Consider the following 18,938-nt stretch of genomic DNA (forward strand, 5'->3'; position numbering starts at 1 on the left):
GGGGAGATCCGGGAGGGGGGTCTCTGGCAGGCGGGATGGTGGGCAGCAGGCTCGTCCTGCGGGGTGAGGCGAGGCGAGGCAGGGCAGGGGTGTCATTGCTTCAGGGCTGGCCAGGGCGGCTGCTGCCTGACACCATCGGCCCCCCGCACACAGAGGCCAGCGAGCGCATGGGGGCCAACGGTGTCCATCAGCAGCCACAGTCTGCCGGACCCTTGACCGGCGCACTTTGGGGCTCTGCAGCCCGCTGCCAGCAGTTCAGAGAAGCATAGATGCAGTGGGTCGTGCCCGGAAAAAGGAGAGCATGCCAGGCCAGGAGGGATGGGACAGGGGGGGAGGGAAACCAGCCATGCTGGGATGCATCCGGCCACGTGGGACCTCGGCGAGTTAGCGGGCGGCTGATTGAAGAGGGACAGTTGCCATCTCCGGGGCATGGCGCGTGTGCTCACAGAGAGGGCTCCAAGTGCCGCCTCTGGCACGCGTGCCATAGGTTCGCCACCACTGTCCTAGAGCACGGAGAGTGGACAGAAGGAGGGAACGATGCAGGCAGGCTCAACCACTACTTGGGAGGAGAGCATCCCGCCCTTCTCCACAAGGCACACCTGGGGATTGAGATTTAAGGAGACACTGTGTGGAGGGGCATTTGTCGGGAACAAACGCTGATTCCTTGGAGTGCTGTGTATTGTTGCTGATCTCTTGTCCTGTGACTTCTGTTTGGGAACCCTGGAGACTCAAACTATTGGATTGACTGACCACGTTACTTGGAATGTTTAAAGACCTCGGTGGGCCATCTGCTATAAAAATACAAAGTTGTGGCATGAACTCAGAAAGAAGGAAGGGAGATGTACAGGTCTGTATAACAAAGATAAAGTAATAGGGAGTGTGGACAGGTGGGGCCTCTTTCAATGTAGAAAACAAGAATGGCCAGGCACATCATACAAGACATATTGCTAAAATGAATAGGGCTAAGACCAGAGCCAAGAGATGACTTGCTAAAAGTTTTCTGGGATGCCTATTGGTTAACTTTGAGGAATAGGGCTGAAATAGAGCCAATAGAATACTTGTTAGGTAACTTTTGAAGTGCTTTATTAGTTAAGACTCAGAAATAGGGATGGCGGGGAGCCAACGGAGGACCCTTTAGGTAACTTTCAGAATGCCTGTTAGACAATAGAGTAGTGGCCAAAATTGTGGAAAACCTTTTGGGAAAAGTATATTTTTGAGGTTTGATGGCTAATAACACCACTTTTTTGGGGGGAGTAGTACCATAAAATTATATATCAATGGAAAGATCATTTAATCAAGAATGTAATGCAACAAAGTTTGTTCAATTATCTGTACTGTGTTCTGTGAAAAGGTATAGCCAAATAACCAGAAAAAGGAAGCACAACTTGCTCAGGTTGACCTCAGGTAACTTTCCTTCACCTGATTGTAGCCAATGAGCGTGAGTGTTTAGAGCAGTGGTTCTCAACCTTTTTAATGCCGCAACCCCCAACCGGTCGTAAGTCGAGGACTACTCAACCGGTCGTAAGTCAAGGACTACTCAACTGGTGCAGCACCGTTTGCAGAATGGGACTTTTGGCGGGCTCAGCAGGGCAGAGACAGCCTGGACAATTCCTATTGGCTTTTGAAAGCCAATAGAATAGACTCTATTCAAGAGAGTCTATTCTATTGGCTTTCAAAAGCCAATAGAATAAAAGGGAGTAGCACAGCTAAGGAAAAGGGGGGAAAAATGGCGGGCTGCGTTGTTTGGCGACCCCCGTGAAATGGTCGTTCGACCCCAAATGGGGTCCCAACCCACAGGTTGAGAACCACTGGTTTAGAGAGCCAATTAGGCGTCATCTTGCTTTGGCAATGAGCCAATTAGATCATGGTAGGATCCAGTTATTGATGTCCTATATTGAAGCTGAGAGGAGGACATTTATCAGTGTATTATGGTTGGTTGGGCTTTTCTGTGTTCTTTCACTGAGTGAGCTTGCAAAACGTAATAAAATTAAAGTCATGGTGCAAAGAGATGACTGGTCGCCCAGAAAGCCACGCAAAATAGAATTATTACGTGAACAAGACTACAGTTATAAAGAAATGAGAAGACAAATGGGTGGAAACTTAAACCAAAGGTGGCATTGCTACTGTACACCTTTCCCAAAAGGTTTCCACAATTTTTGGCCACGACTGTATTTCTTTTATCCTGCCTTGAAAAAAATAAAAAAAAGGTTGTTAAACCCTTTGTTCTGGGTCCTGGCATTTTGCTGGCTGGGGCCCCCTTTTTGCCGAAGCGCTTCAATAAAAGGAAACAAAACCTGCACCTCGTGTCTGGGGTTCTTCATCGGCTTTGGCAACCAGGCTCAGATCCAAATTGGGGACAACACTACTTCACAAGACTTCTTTCTAACTTTTCCAGAGTGGGGGGATCAGCAGAGGCAGCGGCTGGGGAGAAGGGATGGCTTCCCATGCAGTTTTCACAAACCCAGCTTCGCCTGTGCCTGCGTGCGCACCGGCCCACCACTTCCATGGCCCGGTGCCAAACAGGCTGCGGGCCCGGCCTCGGGGGGGAGGGGGGGCTGGGGACCCCTGTGTTAGGGGGAAAACACGAGAGGGGGTTTCTACAAAGAGTGCCTTATGCTCCCGAAGGAAAGAGAGGAAGTCATTTCAACCAAAGAAACAGGAAATGCTGTCTCGGTGCTGGCTGCTCAATTTGACCTTTCCTGGAACCAACGTCTACAATAAATCAATTTGAGTGTCGATGCTGCAAATACTGTATATTCTTGCTTTGACAATATACAAAACTGTCTGGTATTTACTGGGTTAATACATAGCTTAGAGTTGGGGGGAAAAAGCCGGGGGGGGGGGGGGAAGAAAGAGGAAGTAAACTTTTGACCCTCACACTAATTGGATAATGTGAGGTGACTGCAAGAGAGGGAGGGGTTTAGCAAGAAAAGATTGATGCCAGTGAGAGGAAGTCAGATTCTGGCATCACAACATCCATGATGGTGACCGGCAATTTGTAGCTCTGTAATAAAGACTTTAGGAAACATGCCTGAAAGTTCTTTGAAGTGCTTCATTAGTCGGAACCTCTGACATTGAGCTTCTTTGTAAAAGTCACCGCCCTGCTCCTTTGAAGGGGATCATTGCTCGGATTACAAACAGGATTGGACACGGATCAGTTTGGAAAGGAAAAGAAGAAGAAAAAAGAAAGGAGAGTTTTAACCATCCCGGTGTTCTTTTACTCACCAAAGTCCATCCTGTCTTTCTGGTTTCTTTGAAGCAAGCTCAGAAGCAAATCGGACAAGTATGCCGACGTCTCCCTGGGGATACTAAAAGCGGAAAAAAAAAAATTAGGCAGGAGATTAACGGTGGCAGCTTCTCCCGAGGTCCGAAGCCGTCCACACGGGCCAGAATACCGTGCCATCCTTGCAGCTACCTGGAAGGCACAGGCAAGGGGGGCACGGCTAGCACAGACGAAAGGCACCGAAATTCGGCTGCCACAATTTAGAGGTCAACCTTACCTCGGGATGAGGTTTCTGTTCTTCTCGTAAAACATGCGCAGATCCTGAGGACTATTTGCCTGCGAAAACGGGATTGGCCACAAGTTAATTGAGGGTGTTTTTTGAGGTCAGCTGCATTCAATGCCCCAAACCGGATGATGGTTTGCTTGGTCTTGGAAGGAAATAAAAGTTGTTCTTTTCATAATTGTAGAAATGTAATGCCATTATATGAAACTGTCTCTTTAGTACAAATGTAACACTGTTGAGGGAAGTTAGTCCCCCCCCCCAGAAGGAAATATTAAAAAGGAAAATATATTTTTCACCAAAAGAATTTTTTTTTCAAAGCAGAAACCAAACCTGGCCCCAAATTTCTTTGCCCCAAGCAAGAGCTAACCTCATAGAAATGCAGATATAAGACCATGAGGAAGGTTGGAGTCAGGGAACTCAAGACAAAGAAACTCGTAAGATTCATTAGCCCAGCCCCAGGGAAGCAGGAGATATAATAGGACTAACCCATTACCATCAAGTACCATACCATAGAGCAGTGGTTCTCAACCTGTGGGTCGGGACCCCATTTGGGGTCGAACGACCATTTCACGGGGGTCGCCAAACAACGCAGTCCGCCATTTTTTTCCCCCTTTTCCTTAGCTGTGCTACTCCCTTTTATTCTATTGGCTTTTGAAAGCCAATAGAATAGACTCTCTTGAATAGAGTCTAATTCTATTGGCTTTCAAAAGCCAATAGGAATTGTCCAGGCTGTCTCTGCCCTGCCGAGCCCGCCAAAAGTCCCCTTCTGCAAACGGTGCTGCACCAGTGGAGTAGTCCTCGACTTACGACTGGTTGAGTAGTCCTCGACTTACAACCGGTTGGGGGTCGCGGCATTAAAAAGGTTGAGAACCATTGCCATAGAGGCACACCTAAAACAGGTCAGAATACGTGACACAGGAAATAGCCTCAAAGTTCATGCCACAGGAACAGGAAACTATTCCAAACAAAAGGCTAGAGGGGATATAAAAACTTACAACCCCCATGTGCTCAACCCTTCTCTCCTCTGTTCTTTCCTGAAGAACCATCTTTCTGCTTCAATAAACTGTAACCTTCTTCCTAAAGCAGTCGCCACGTTTGCTTATTTATTCCCGGCTTGGATGAACCAGGATGAAGACTTTACTTCTAACACTGTAACACAGTGTTTCTCAACCTTGACAATTTTAAGGCATGTGGACTTCAACTCCCAGAATTCCACAGCCAGCGCTGCTGGCTGTGGAATTCTGGGAGTTGAAGTCCACATGCCTTAAAATTGTCAAGGTTGAGAAACACTGCTGTAATGCACATGTAACAATGTAATGCCAAAATATGAAACAGGAATGTTTACTGTTTTCTGCCCATGTAAAAGTGACTACAAGTGGTAATCAGCAAAGATAATTAATTATGACCAAATGTTTACTATTTCCTGCCTAAAAATCCTCCTGACACGGGAACTTCAGGGAACTTACACTTTGAGTCGAAATCACTATCAAAGAGGGGGATTTTGACCCAAGGTGAAAATTACAAATAAACAAGATAACAGCAGATGGGTGGAAGAGGTCAGGATAACTTTAAGTACAACTTCCAAGTACATTGATAAAGATGAAAGAGCTTCTTAGATGTGACATGCATTGTAGGGATATAAAATGCAGATCTTGTGCGTTCCTGGAAAACAATCCATAGGGAAGGATCCAGGAGGCCCGTTTGCAAACGCTTCTCTTCTCTTTTTATTCTTTTTATGATATTCTCCAATAAACCTTGGTTTTGTTAACCAGACTTGTCTTCGTATTGTGAGTATCAAAATTTGGGGTTTTTACATCTCACAGTCTCCATATTGCACAACAGCGTTACAAACCACGGTATCCATTTTAGAAAGGTAATAAGGACAATTAGCGGTGCCCTGCGATCAACGGAGCAGCAAAGGGCTGTCGTTAGTAGGCAACCCCCCCCCCCACAAAAACGACCCATTTCTCTAAACCAGTGGTTCTCAACCTGTGGGTCGGGACCCCATTTGGGGTCGAACGACCATTTCACGGGGGTCGCCAAACAACGCAGTCCGCCATTTTTCCCCCCTTTTCCTTAGCTGTGCTACTCCATTTTATTCTATTGGCTTTTGAAAGCCAATAGAATAGACTCTCTTGAATAGAGTCTAATTCTATTGGCTTTCAAAAGCCAATAGGAATTGTCCAGGCTGTCTCTACTCTGATGAGCCCGCCAAAAGTCCCATTCTGCAAACGGTGCTGCACCAGTTGAGTAGTCCTCGACTTACAACCGGTTGAGTAGTCCTCGACTTACGACTGGTTGGGGGTCGCGGCATTAAAAAGGTTGAGAACCACTGCTCTAAACAGATAGAAAAGTAGGTAGCCCCGAGGTTAGCTGTCTGTTTCCTGGCTCTTTCTGGCACCCATTTGTAAGAGTTCAGCCAGGATCGACTCACAAAACGTTGTTGTTAGAAACACGGGGACTGATTTTCAAGGAGGCTACTCTTAGAAGCGCTACGATTGAGAAGTCCTTGGTGCTCTCTGAGCTTGGCGGTCTCCTCGCAGATGTTTTATCACCAAACTAGGGAACGTCATCAGTGCTAGAAGGGAATGTGAGTTCTACTCTTTCTTTGGCCCAATCAGGGAACTACCGACTCATATAAACAAGCTAACAGTAAACAACAGCCTGGTCAAGGAACCGCCAAGAGCACTCCCATCAACACTGACAGGGCAATCCACTTGTGTATCAACAGAGAGCGAACCCCACTCCCTTCAAGCATTGATGATGTTACCTAGCTGGGTCATGAAACGTCTGAAGGAAAACCACCCAGCTCAGAGAGCAGCAAAGACCCCCACAGTCCTCCTTCTCCTCCTCCTCCCTTCTAGCACTGATGATGTTACCTAGTTGGGTCATGAAACGTCTGCAGGAAAACCCACCCAACTCAGAGAGCACCAAGGACCCCACAGTCCTCCTCCTGCTCCCACAATCCCACGCCCTTCTAGCACTGCTGACATTACCTAGCTGGGTAATGAAAGAAAACCATCCAGCTCAGAGAGCACCCAGGACCCCACAGTCCTCCTCTTCCTTCTCCCGCAATCCCACGCCCTTCCAGCACTGATGATGTTACCTAGTTGGGTAATGAAACGTCTGCCAGAAAACCACCAACCTCAGAGAGCACCAAGGACCCCACAGTCCTCCTCCTCCTCCCTTCTAGCACTGATGATGTTCCCTAGTTGGGTCATGAAACGTCTGCAGGAAAACCCACCCAGCTCAGAGAGCACCAAGGACCCCACAGTCCTCCTTCTCCCTTCTAGCACTGATGATGTTACCTAGTTGGGTCTTGAAACGTCTGCAAGAAAACCACCAAACTCAGAGAGCACCAAGGACCCCACCTTTCGACCCTGCGCCACAAATATTCTCCTTTAGCGTTCCCTATTCTCTGTGCCTACCTGAAAGGGTGGCTTCCCAACCAGACACTGGTAGATGACCGTGCCTATACTCCACAGGTCGGCTTTCGCATCATAATGTTGGGACATGATCACTTCCGGTGCCTGGAAAACAAACAGGAGATTGAGTAGAGTGGGGGGTAGGTGGTAGCTGTGTGAGAGAACAGCACCCGCCAAGGCAGCTAGCGGTCCGTTTGCATACGCGCAAACGGGCTGCGCAAACCGCCCTGGCTAGTGGCACATGCGCAAACGGGCTGCGAACACCCGCCCCATGCTAGCATCCCTGTTCGCACCCAAGTGCATGTGCAAACGGGGCAGCGGGGGCTAACACGAGTGGGGTGAGAAATGCACGCCCATGCGTGTGCACACCGGCCAGCCATTTCCACGGCCCACTGGCCAAGAGCTCGCGGCCTGGTCCCGGGCCGCAGACCATAGGTTGGGGATCCCTGAGCTACTGGATCTCATCTCCAGTTCTCTGTGTCCAATAAAGAGCCACCTTCCAAGAAGTGAGTGAAAATTACCACTGCCCTAAAGACAGATAAAAACTGTTCGAGCTGAAAATTGTAGTTGCAAAGCTCTACCTCAGTGGTTCTCAACCTTTTTAATGCCACGACCCCCCAACCCGTCGTAAGTCGAGGACTACTCAACCGGTCGTAAGCCGGGGACTACTCAACTGGTGCAGCACCGTTTGCAGACTGGGACTTTTGGCGGGCTCAGCAGGGCAGAGACAGCCTGGACAATTCCTATTGGCTTTTGAAAGCCAATAGAATTAGACTCTATTCAAGAGAGTCTATTCTATTGGCTTTCAAAAGACAATAGAATAAAAGGGAGTAGCACAGCTAAGGACAAGGGGGAAAAAATGGCGGACTGCGTTGTTTGGCGACCCCCGTGAAATGGTCGTTCGACCCCAAATGGGGTCCCGACCCACAGGTTGAGAACCATTGCTCTACCTAGAGGTGAAGAAAACCAGGAAGACTTCACTCACCATATACATCGGGGAGCCGCAGAGGGTGGCTGCCATCATGTTGCTCTGGAGATAGCGGGCGAAGCCAAAGTCAGCTGCTTGAAGAAAAACAGACCACAGTTATGCTCTCAACTGCGAATAACAGAACACAGTTGGAAGGGACCTTGAAGGTCTTCTAGTCTAACCCCCTGCTCAAACAGGAGGACCTAAGTAGGTGTCAAGCTCGAAGCGCGCGTGTGATGTTGCCACTATTACTGCTTCTCAGCTTGCCAATGCGCTACGGGGGAGGGGAGGGGGAAATGGATTGCAGGCTCCAGACAGCAAGAAGTCAGCCCATGTGAATCAAGGACGTTTCAGCAGATGTTTGCAAACCCACAAAGACCCTTTCTCGTAGCAGTAATTTGGGACTCGACTGGACCACGTGACCTGCACTAATAGGGGAAGGGAGAATTATATATATATAATATTTTATAAATTTTCCAATTTTCCAAAGCAAGGTGGTGGCTGGGTTAATCAATAGCCCAATAACAATATCTTAGTACAAATCTCAGGCTACAACATTAAATATTTTTTCTCTTTTTCCCTTAACTTTTACTGTCTCATGTTCAGGTTGGTACATTTCTAATTATATCAATTCAATACGGACATCATTATTACATTTATCAATAAATTTTTAGTGTATACATATCTTAATTACATTCAATCTTCATAAACCATCCATATCCTGTTGTGGATTTTTAGTCAATTTTTTAATTTCTTGTCAATATTCCAATTTGACCTTTGATGTTTATAATTTTCAGACTTTGGGTAACCAAAATTTCCCTTACTTCACTACATAACAAACTATAATATCCAAAATAGACATTTTTATCTATTTCAATATAAATAGTGGGCTAAAGGGAGATTTGAGACATGGGGAACTCATATATATATATATATATATATATATATATATATATATAGTATATATTGATGATATTATATATCTATATATTATAAGAGAGAGAGAGATAGGAGAGAGTAGAGAGAGGAGAGCGAGAGAGAGAGAGGGGGGTGGGGGTCTTTGTTTATTCCGTGTTTTCTCCTGCGTCAAATTTGGATTGGCTTGTCGAGACGTTTCGATAAGTTCCCTTCGTCATCTTTCGGCTGTGTTTTCGGCTTCGTGCTTCCTAGAACAGTGGTTCTCAAACCTTTCTCATGCCGCGACCCCTAAATCAGTTCCCCATGTTGTGGTGACCCCCAACCACTTGTACATCACCGGGTGCCAAGGGCGTGGCCAAAGAAAAGGGGGAAAAAATGGCGGACAGCCTTGTTTGGCGACCCCCGTGAAATGGTCGTTCGACCCCAAATGGGGTCCCGACCCACAGGTTGAGAACCACTGTCCTAGAAGCACGAAGCCGAAAACACCAGCCTGAAGATGACGAATGAGATTTCATCGAAACGTCACCAAGACACTTCCAATTTGACGCGGGAGAAAACCCGAATAACCAAAGACCTACGTACATACATACATAATGGTTTTTGATTTATTAAAGGGGATATTGTGTTATTAAGTAGATGATTTAATATGGTGGGAAATAGATAAGTCTTAGGAAAATTCTATATGTTAATTATAGTGGTTTGATCGGGAATTAAGCAGAGCTGGTTCTGCTTCATTTGTGCCGAAATGATGTGCTCAATAAAGTTTTGCATTAAGCGATCCGATCGTCTCGATGGCCTTAGCTCGGCTGGGTTCGTGACTCGGAACCTTGACACTAGGCACGCATAATGTGGCCCAAGCTTTCCTACTCTGGGACCTCCAGAGGTTTGTGACTTTGACCACCCCATCTCCTAACTCAGGGGTCCCTAAGCCCCAGTCTGTGGCCCGGAGGCAGGCCGTGGCCTGTTGGGAACCAGGCCACACAAGCGGCAGGTGAGTGCATGAAGCTACATTTGCGGAAGCGGTGCACACGCAAAAACTATCTTCTCCTTGGCGGTCCGCCGAGCCGGAAAGATTGGGGACCGCTGTCCCAACTGGTCAGGAAACGGTATATCCAGCTTTGTAGGGAAACAATTTCTGGACTTTGTTCTTGTGGCAAACTCTTGATGCTGGGGTTTTACTGATTAATATACACAGTTAAAGAAACGGCTAATATTTGTTAAGCTGGTACAGTAAAAAAGTTGAAGGTTGCAATTTTATTTTGTGCTTCACTGTGCTGAAAAAAAAGGTGGAAGTGTACCCCTTTTTCCTTTACCCCTGTACCTATACCTCTCTTGCCCGTTTTCTTCCCCTTTCTTTTTTTTCCTATCGTCTTCATTTCCATCTGTATTTCACATTCTGATCATTTTGATAAAATGACATTTGGCCATTTGGTGGAAGTGGATTCCGTAATTCCAGGACGTCTTCATTTAAAACAGTGATTCTCAACCTGTGGGTCGGGACCCCATTTGGGGTCGAACGACCATTTCACGGGGGTTGCCAAACAACGCAGTCCGCCATTTCCCCCCCGCCTTTTCCTTAGCTGTGCTACTCCCTTTTATTCTATTGGCTTTTGAAAGCCAATAGAATAGACTCTCTTGAATAGAGTCTAATTCTATTGGCTTTCAAAAGCCAATAGGAATTGTTCAGGCTGTCTCTGCCCTGCTGAGCCCGCCAAAAGTCCCATTCTGCAAACGGTGCTGCACCCGTTGAGTAGTCCTCGACTTACGACCGGTTGAGTAGTCCTCGACTTACGACCGGGTGGGGGGGGGGTCGTGGCATTAAAAAGGTTGAGAACCACTGATTTAGAGGTTTAAGCACTGGCAGGTGTGACAAGCCCAGTGTGGCTTGTCAACGTTAAGTTTTAAAGGAGAGCTCCTCACAGGGAGACCCCACGCTAGAGAACTGGCGCGGACTTGCCTATCTTGACGCGGATGCCGCTGACGTTGGACTTCCTGCGACTGGCGTACGACAGCAGGATGTTCTGGGGCTTCAGGTCCCTGTGGATGATGCCTTTGCCGTGCAGAACGCGCATGGCAGCCGCGATCTGCTGCAGGAAGACCCGGATCGTGTCCTCGCTAAGCGTTCCTTTCGCTGGGAGAAGGAGAAGAGGTAGGGCAAAATTATTTCTTTATAAGGCCTTCAGCGCTTACAAAAGGTCATACATGGAAGTGGGATAGGATTAGATCAGGCCCTCGAAATAACAGCCTTTCAAAAGATAGCAAATCTGGCTAGATTATCCTTTGATTCCCTTTTATAGAGCTAGCCCTCGACATACGAGCCGAGGTGGCGCAGCAGTTAGAGTGCAGTACTGCAGGCCACTTTCGCTGACTGTGTTCAGCAGGTCAGCGGTTCAAATCTCACTGGCTCAAGGTTGACTCAGCCCTCCATCCTTCCGGGGTAGGTAAAATGAGGACCCAGATTGTTGGGGGCAATGTAAATATATATATATACATTGCTTACTGGTGTACACCGCTTAGAGAGTGCTTGCACTTAAAAGCGGTATATAAGTCTCATAAATAAAATAAAATAAATACGAACACAACAGAACCCCAAATTTATATTGGTAAACAAGATGGTCGCAAAGTGAGTTTTGCACCATTTTATGGCCTTTCTCGCCACCGTTGTTAAACAAATCACGGCAGTTAAGTTGGTAACACGGTTGTTAAGTGAATCTGGCTTCCCCATGGACTTTGCGCCTCAACCTTCAGTCGAGAAGATTTCCGTGCCGAGTACAGGTACCCCTCGAATTAACAAATACTTCATTTAGTGACCGTTCCAAAATTACACCAGCACGTCAGAAAGTGACACGAGGACCTTTTTTCCACACTTAACCACCATGGCAAGCAAATCCATGGTCGTGAGATTGAAATTCAGACGCTCGGCAACTGGCTCATGATTATGATGGTCGCAGTGTCCTGGAAGTGATCCAAGAATTAACCAGTGGAACCACCTGCCTCCAGAAGGGGCGAGTGCTCCAACACTGGAAGTTTTTAAGAAGAGACGGGACAGCCATTTGTCTGAAATGGTATAGAACAGTGATGGCAAACCTTTTAGAGACCGAGTGCCCAAACTGCAACCTAAAACCCACTTATGCATCATCGGGTGCCGGGTGGATGTGGTCCATTGAGTGGGTGTGGCCCATTGGGTGGGCGTGGCTGCAGTGGTAACAGCAGACTGGGTGGGACTAAAAAGTTCAATCAATTCCAACTTTACAAGATCTTTTTTTCCACCGCGAGAAGTTGAAATTGACTGATTGATTGCACCTTTCTTTTTTTTGCACATGGTGGTGGAGGCCTAAAACGAAAAGTTTTTATAAAACCCAGCTGAAGGCCTAGGACTGGGATGATGGTGTGCGTGCCCACAGAGAGGGCTCTGAGTGCCACCTCTGGCACTCGTGCCATAGGTTCGCCACCACTGGTATAGATCAGTGGTGGCGAACCTATGGCACGCCCTCTCTGTGAGCACATGCGCCATGCCCTGAAGATGACAACTATCCCTCTTCAACCAGCTGCCCGCTAACTCGCCGAGGTCCCACGTGGCCGGATGCATCCCAGCACGGCTGTTTTCCCTCCCCCCGTCCCTCCTGGCCTCGCATGCTCTCCTTTTCCCGGACACGAACCACTGAATCGCCTTCTCAGCTGTCAGGTGGCCGTCCAGCTCAGAGGCGGCTTCTCTGAACTGCTGGCGGCGGGCTGCGGAGCCCCAGAGTGCGCCGGTCAAGGGGCTGGCAGGTTGTGGCTGCTGACGGACACTGTCGGCCCCCATGCGCTGGCTGGCCTCTGTGTGTGCGGGCCGATGGTGTCAGGCAACAGCCATCTTGGCCCCTGCCTCACCTTACCCTGTGACAATGGCATCCCCGCCCTGCTTCGCCTCACCCCGCAGGACAAGCCTCCTACCCACCGCCCCACCTGCCAGAGACCTCCCTGGATCTCCCCCAACCCTGCCCAACAGGTGTCCCTCCCGAGCAACATTGAGATGACCATGCCCACCTTGGCCACACCCACCCAGTCTGTCATGACTACAGGGCTGCAGTTTGGGCACTCGGTCTCTAAAAGGTTCACCATCACTGGTATAGGGTAGTGATGGCAAATCTTTGAGAGACCAAGTGCCCAAACACCGCCTAGCCCCCCGCCCCGACTCTGCGCCCCGCCCCACCCGCGGGGCTACCCACTGCCTCCATGGCCTGCAGCAGATCGCCCAGGCGGCCCAACAGCACCATGGCCATGCCCTCCACCCACGCTCCGCAGCATCATCTGCGCGCGATGGGGCACGAGGGCGGAGTCCTGTCCTGGCTGCACTGCTCCACGCAGGCCACGCCCGGGGGCAGCTCTCCACCGAGGGGGCTGCTGGTGAGCCCACGGAGGGAGGCGGGGCTGGAGCAACAGCGCACGTGCCCAGAGAGTGCCACCTCTGGTACGCGTGCCATAGGTTCGCCACCAATGGTATCGGGTCGCCTGCTTGAGCAGGGGGCTGGACTAGATGACCCCCAAGGTCCCTTCCAGCTTATTTGTTGTTGTTGTTGTTATTATTATTCCCTTTTGCGACCTTCTGACCAGCAAAGTCAATGGGAATGACTGAGTCACTTCACCACCAGGTTACTAACTTAATAACTGCAGTGATTCAATTGTAGCAGCTGTGACAAGAAAGGTTGTAAAATGGGGCAAAACTCCTTTAACACCTGTCTCGCGTAGGGACAGAAACTTTGCGCACAACTGTTGTTGTAAGTCAAGGGTGTTAAACTGGCCACGTCACGCGACATGTCGCAACGTATCGTGACTTTTTTTTCCATTGCCGGCAATGGGGCAGGCACGATTTCACCATGACTGCATCGCAGGCTGGCAGTTTGACACCCCTGTTGCAAGTCAAAGACTAGCTATAATAATAATAATAATAATAATAATAATAACAATAATAATAATAATAATAATTATTATTATTATTTTATTATTATTAAAAAGTTGGGACCTTGGAGGTCATCCAATCCCCTGCTAAAACAGGAAACAACAACAACAACAATAATAATGATGATGATGACGATGATGATGATGGAACGGAGCTTGGAGGTCATCTAGTCAAACCCCCTGCTCAGGCAGGAAACCCTATCCCATTTCGGACAAATGGCTGTCCCGTCTCTTCTTAAAAACCTCCAGTGTTGGAGCATTCACCGCTTCTGGAGGCAGGTGGTTCCACTGATTAATTGTTCTCACTGTCAGGAAGTTTCTCCTTAGTTCTAGGTTGCTTCTCTCCTTGGTTAGTTTCCATCTGTTGCTTCTTGTCCTGCCTTCAGGTGCTTTGGAGAACAGCTTGACTCCCTCTTCTTTGGGGCAGCCCCTGAGATATTGGAAGACTGCTATCCTGTCCCCCCTCGTCCTTCTCTTCATTAAACTAGACAGGCCCAATTCCAGAATAGAATGGAATAGAAAATAGAATAGAAAATAGACTTATATATTTCCTTATATGTTTCCTTATATTTTTAGCCACCAGTCCCCTGATCCTCTTTGTTGCTCTTCTCTGCACTCTTTCTAGAGTCTCAACATCTTTTTTATATCATGATGACAGCTTCATTGAACCTTCACATGTTGACCTGATCTTGCTCGCCTGACAGCGCCTTAAAACAGGCAGTTTATCTGGAAGCCACACCCAGAGATGTCTAGACTTAGAAGGAAGCAGGTGTGGGGCTGACCCGATGGACTTTGACTTCTATTTCGAAGAACAGCAGGAAACAGCGAAAAAGGGAGTCAGGCATGCCTGTCTGGAGAGCAACAGACTGTGTAGAACAACAACACACAGGTGGGCCTGGACGTACGGCCACAATTGAGCCCCACATTTATGCTGCTAAGCGAGACGTTTGTTAAGTGAGCTTGGCCCCATTGTACGACCTTTCTCGCCACCGTTGTTAAGTGGATCACTGCCGGTGATGTATCAGTAACCCGGCGGTCAAGTGAATCTGGCTTCCCCATGGACTTTTCTTGTCAGAAGGTCGGAAAAGGGGATCACGTGATCTCCGGATGCCACAACCGTCATATAACAACAACAACAACAATAATAGGAACTGCTTCCATCCTGCGACGATATCTGTAATACCCTCAAACATCCACATCTGCCTATCCCAGGTCCTGGGTAAGGACTCGATAGGTAGACAAAATGCCAAATCCAGTCTGAACATCTGGCTGACGGTGCGATGATCCATAATAATAATAATAATAATAATAATAATAATAATAATAATAATAATAATAATAATAGTAATATTTATGATGATGATGTTGGAAGGGACGTTGGAGGTCACCTAGCCCAACCCCGTTCCGGCAGGAAACCCTACACCAGGGGTGTCAAAATCAATTTCATTGAGGGCCGCATCAGCATTGTGGTTGCCCTTTGGGGGTGTGTGGCCAGGGTGGGTGCGGCCTACTGGGTGGGCGTGGATGGAGTGGGTGTGGCCTACTGGGTGGGCGTGGATGGAGTGGGTGTGGCCTACTGGGTGGGCGTGGATGGAGTGGGTGTGGCCTACTGGGTGGGCGTGACCAGTTCTACATCATTCGCGTCAAGGGTGCCTGTGGGGGCCTGGGCAGGAGTGGGACAGATCTGAGGGTCTCTGGCATAAGGGGGGGGGGAACCAGGGCAGAGCCCATCAAGCCGGATAGGTGAAGTAGGCGGGGGCCATTTGCTGGCCACTTCCAGGCGATGGTGCATTTCTTCATTCCTCACAAAGGGTGACACCTCCCCAGCATGCACCCAGGGGACGGGGCCGACACGGCAGGGGCTGGTTCCTCGCTGTTTCCAGACGGCCTTGTGGAGCTAAGACTGAATGCCTTTCAGCATAGATGGCCACCACAAAATTGTACATTGGCTCTCGGCCGGCCTGGGCCCGGGCCAAGGCAGCGGGGGCCGTTCCCTCACTGTTTCCAGGATGGCTTTGCAGGCCACATGAAACCACTTCGTGGCCCACATCCAGCCTCTGGGCCTTGTGTTTGACATGTCTGCCCTATACCATATTGGACAAATGGCTGTCCAGTCTCTTCTTAAAGACTTCCAGTGTTGGAGCATTCACCACTTCTGGAGGCAGGTTGTTCCACTGGTTAATTGTTCTCACTGTCAGGAAGTTTCTCCTTAGTTCTAGGTTGCTTCTCTCCTTGGTTAGTTTCTATCCGATGCTTCTTGTCCTGCCTTCAGGCTCTTTGGACAACAGCTTGACTCCCTCTTCTTTCGGGCAGCCCCTGAGATACTGGAAGACTGCTATTATGTCCCCCCTCGTCCTTCTCTTCGTTAAACTAGACAGACCCAATAAATACAAGTCAGTTGCCAAGGATCTGACTTTTGATCCTCTGATCCTGGGAGTGCTGCAAAGGTTGTAACTGTGAAAAACGGTCATAAGTCGCCTTTTTCCAGTGCCCCTGGAACTTTGAACAGTCACTAAATGAACAATTGCTCAGTTGAGGACGACCTGTAGTCCAAGGACACAGGCAGCATCCCTAGGGTCACAGGTGCTCGGCAACCAAATTCAGGGGTTTCGCAACCAACATATTTTGCAACGGTTGCAACATACCAGGGCGATGTGATTGCCTTTGCAATCTTCCCAGCCGGCTTCCCACAAGCAAGATCAGTGGGAGATGACAGATTCGCTTAATAGCTGCTGTGATTCGTTTAACGACCATGGCAAAAGAGGTCGTATAATTTGTATTGTCTTTCTCAGAGGAAGTGGAGGAAATGGTCTAGGGCAGGGGTAGGCAATCTTGGCTCTTTTATGACTCGTGGGCTTCAACTCCTAGAATTCCTGAGCCAATATAGCTCAGCATGAAACCTCTCCCTTTCCCCTCAGCATGGCTGGCTCAGGAATTCTGGGAGTTGAAGTCCACGAGTCATGAAGGGGCAAAGGTGGCCTACCCCTGGTCTAGGGCAAGGGTCTTCAAACAAGCTGTCTTCCTAACTCAGGGGTAGGCAACCTTGGCCCTTTTATGACTCGTGGACTTCAATTCCCAGAATTCCTCAGCCAACATGGCTCAGCTTGGAAACCTGTCCATTTCTCCTCAGCATGGCTGGCTCAGGAATTCTGGGAGTTGAAGTCCATGAGTCATAAAAGAGCCAAGGTTGCCTACCCCTGGTATAGGGTTTCTTGCCTGAACAGGGGGTTGGACTAGATGACCTCCAAGGTCCCTTCCAACTTTATTATTATTATTAATAATAATAATAATAATAATGATCATCACACAGTCAGCCAGATGTTCAGACTGGATTTGGCATTTTGTCTACCTATCGAGTCCTTCCCAAGGACCTGGGATAGGCAGATTATTATTATTATTATTATTATTATTATTATTGGTGAGGCTCCCTCTTCCTACAATTTGGCACTTGGGAATCTGAACCGCATCTCCCCACAACTGGCAAAGACCCCTTTGGATTTGGATTCGCGTAACAACCGTGTGGGTCACTTAACGCAGGGGTCCTCAACCCCGCCGGGCTGCGGCCTGTTCAGAACCGGACCGTGATAAGCAACATCTGAGCATTGTGCAGCTCCGTTTGTGTGAGTGGCGGGCCTTTGTGCAGAAGCACCCTTTGTGCGAGTAGCGGTCATGCGCAACCACCGTAAAATGGAGCCACACACACAAGGGTGTGCGCCTCCTGCTTGCATGAAACTCTCCGTTTCCCCCCCCCCCATCCCACTGGTCCAGAAAGGTTGAAGACCCCCGAATTAAAAATTGCAGCGATTTGCTTAACAATCCCGGCCAAAAAAGATCGCACACTCGGGTGTGACCCCCTTAACCACTGTCTTGCTTAGCAAATTTAAATTCTGGTTCCAGTTTGGGGTCGTAAGTTGAGGACTCCCTGTACTAGCCCCTGGCTTGAATTAAAGAAAAAAGAAAAAAAAGTTGCATTGGGAAAGAATTTTGCAGCCCGGCATCTGGCTTCTCAGTGTCCCAAAAGGCCACGCTGGGTTCTGAAGGGCACAAAACATCATTCACACCTTCTCACAGCAGCTGTGTGATGATGCTCAAAGTCCCAAAATAGCTTTGCAGCTGAACTTTACAGCTCACTAGACCCTTAGAAGTATTTCTTCTTAGTCCCCAAATCCTCTGGAGTGGGGGGGGGGGGTCTTCCGACTTGGCCCTTTTATAACTTGTGGATTTCAACTCCCAGAATTCCTCAGCCGGCGTGCCTGGCTGAAGAATTCTGGGAGTTGAAGTCCACCAATCATAAAAGGGCCAAAGTTTGAAGACCCCTGTCTTAAAGCATCCTGGCTGAGGAATTCTGGGAGTTGAAGTCCACAAGTCATCAAAGGGCCAAGTTGGAAGACCCCTGCTCCGGATGAAAAAAATGACTCCTTTCCAGAAGCATGATACTTCCTGCTCCAGATAATACAGGAAATGTCTAGAACCAGGTCTCTGGAAATCAAAACAAGGGCAACCATCTCTCCGCCCCCATTACAGGTAGTCCTCGGCTTATGACCATTCGTTTAGTGACCGTTTGAAGTTGCCAGGGCGCTGAAAAAGGTGACTTTTGACCCTTTTCCTCACGGCTGCTGCAACATCCCCGAGGTCATGGGATCAAAAGAGGGACGCTTGGCGACTGGCTCGTATTTACGACAGTCGCATTGTCCCCGGATCACGTGATCCCCTTCTGACAACGGGGAAGCCAGGTGGTCCATTGGAAGCCAGATTCACTTAACAACCGCATGACTAACTTAAGCATCGCGGTGTTTCACTTAACATCCGTGGCAAGAAAGGTCGTTAAAATGGGGCAAAACTCAATTATTTGCCTTGCTTAGCAACAGGTGCTTTAGGCTTGAGGACTAGCTGCGTAAGACTGAGGATGGTGGTTGACTTCCCATTCCGGCAATGGTGAGGGGAGTTCCTTTGGCAGATTTATTGAGAGAAAGCAGGGACCCCACCCAAATTTAGCTTCATGCCTGGGATGAGGGATCCCTGGTACTCTCTGAACTTGGGTGTTTTCTCGCAGACATTTCACGACCCAACTAGGGGACGTCATCGGTGCTAGGCGGGAGAGGGGGGGGGTTGGCTCTCTGTTGACCCTCATCAAGGAATTGCTAACTCCGACAAACACTAAACCACAGCCTAATCAAGGCA

General features: G+C 48.6%; 1 protein-coding gene across 2 annotated transcripts in view; it reads right to left on the reverse strand.

Annotated features, from left to right (window-relative positions):
- Nucleotides 1-18,938, reverse strand: part of ULK2 (unc-51 like autophagy activating kinase 2) — a 168,171-nt gene that overhangs the window by 96,119 nt on the left and 53,114 nt on the right. For both annotated transcript variants that reach the window (XR_005558995.1, XM_039362237.1), the window contains exons 6-10: nucleotides 10,774-10,947; nucleotides 7,917-7,990; nucleotides 6,935-7,036; nucleotides 3,501-3,559; nucleotides 3,226-3,308 (exon numbers count right to left, since the gene is read on the reverse strand). Coding sequence is in view for 1 of the 2 variants with exons in the window: in XM_039362237.1 (XP_039218171.1) it covers nucleotides 3,226-3,308; nucleotides 3,501-3,559; nucleotides 6,935-7,036; nucleotides 7,917-7,990; nucleotides 10,774-10,947 (492 nt within the window). In the remaining variant the exon portion in view is untranslated. The remainder of the gene's footprint in view (nucleotides 1-3,225; nucleotides 3,309-3,500; nucleotides 3,560-6,934; nucleotides 7,037-7,916; nucleotides 7,991-10,773; nucleotides 10,948-18,938) is intronic.

The sequence above is a fragment of the Crotalus tigris genome, unplaced genomic scaffold (genome assembly GCF_016545835.1).
Source record: "Crotalus tigris isolate CLP2741 ecotype Arizona unplaced genomic scaffold, ASM1654583v1 scf7180000019405.536791, whole genome shotgun sequence".
Classification (NCBI taxonomy): Eukaryota; Metazoa; Chordata; class Lepidosauria; order Squamata; family Viperidae; genus Crotalus; species Crotalus tigris.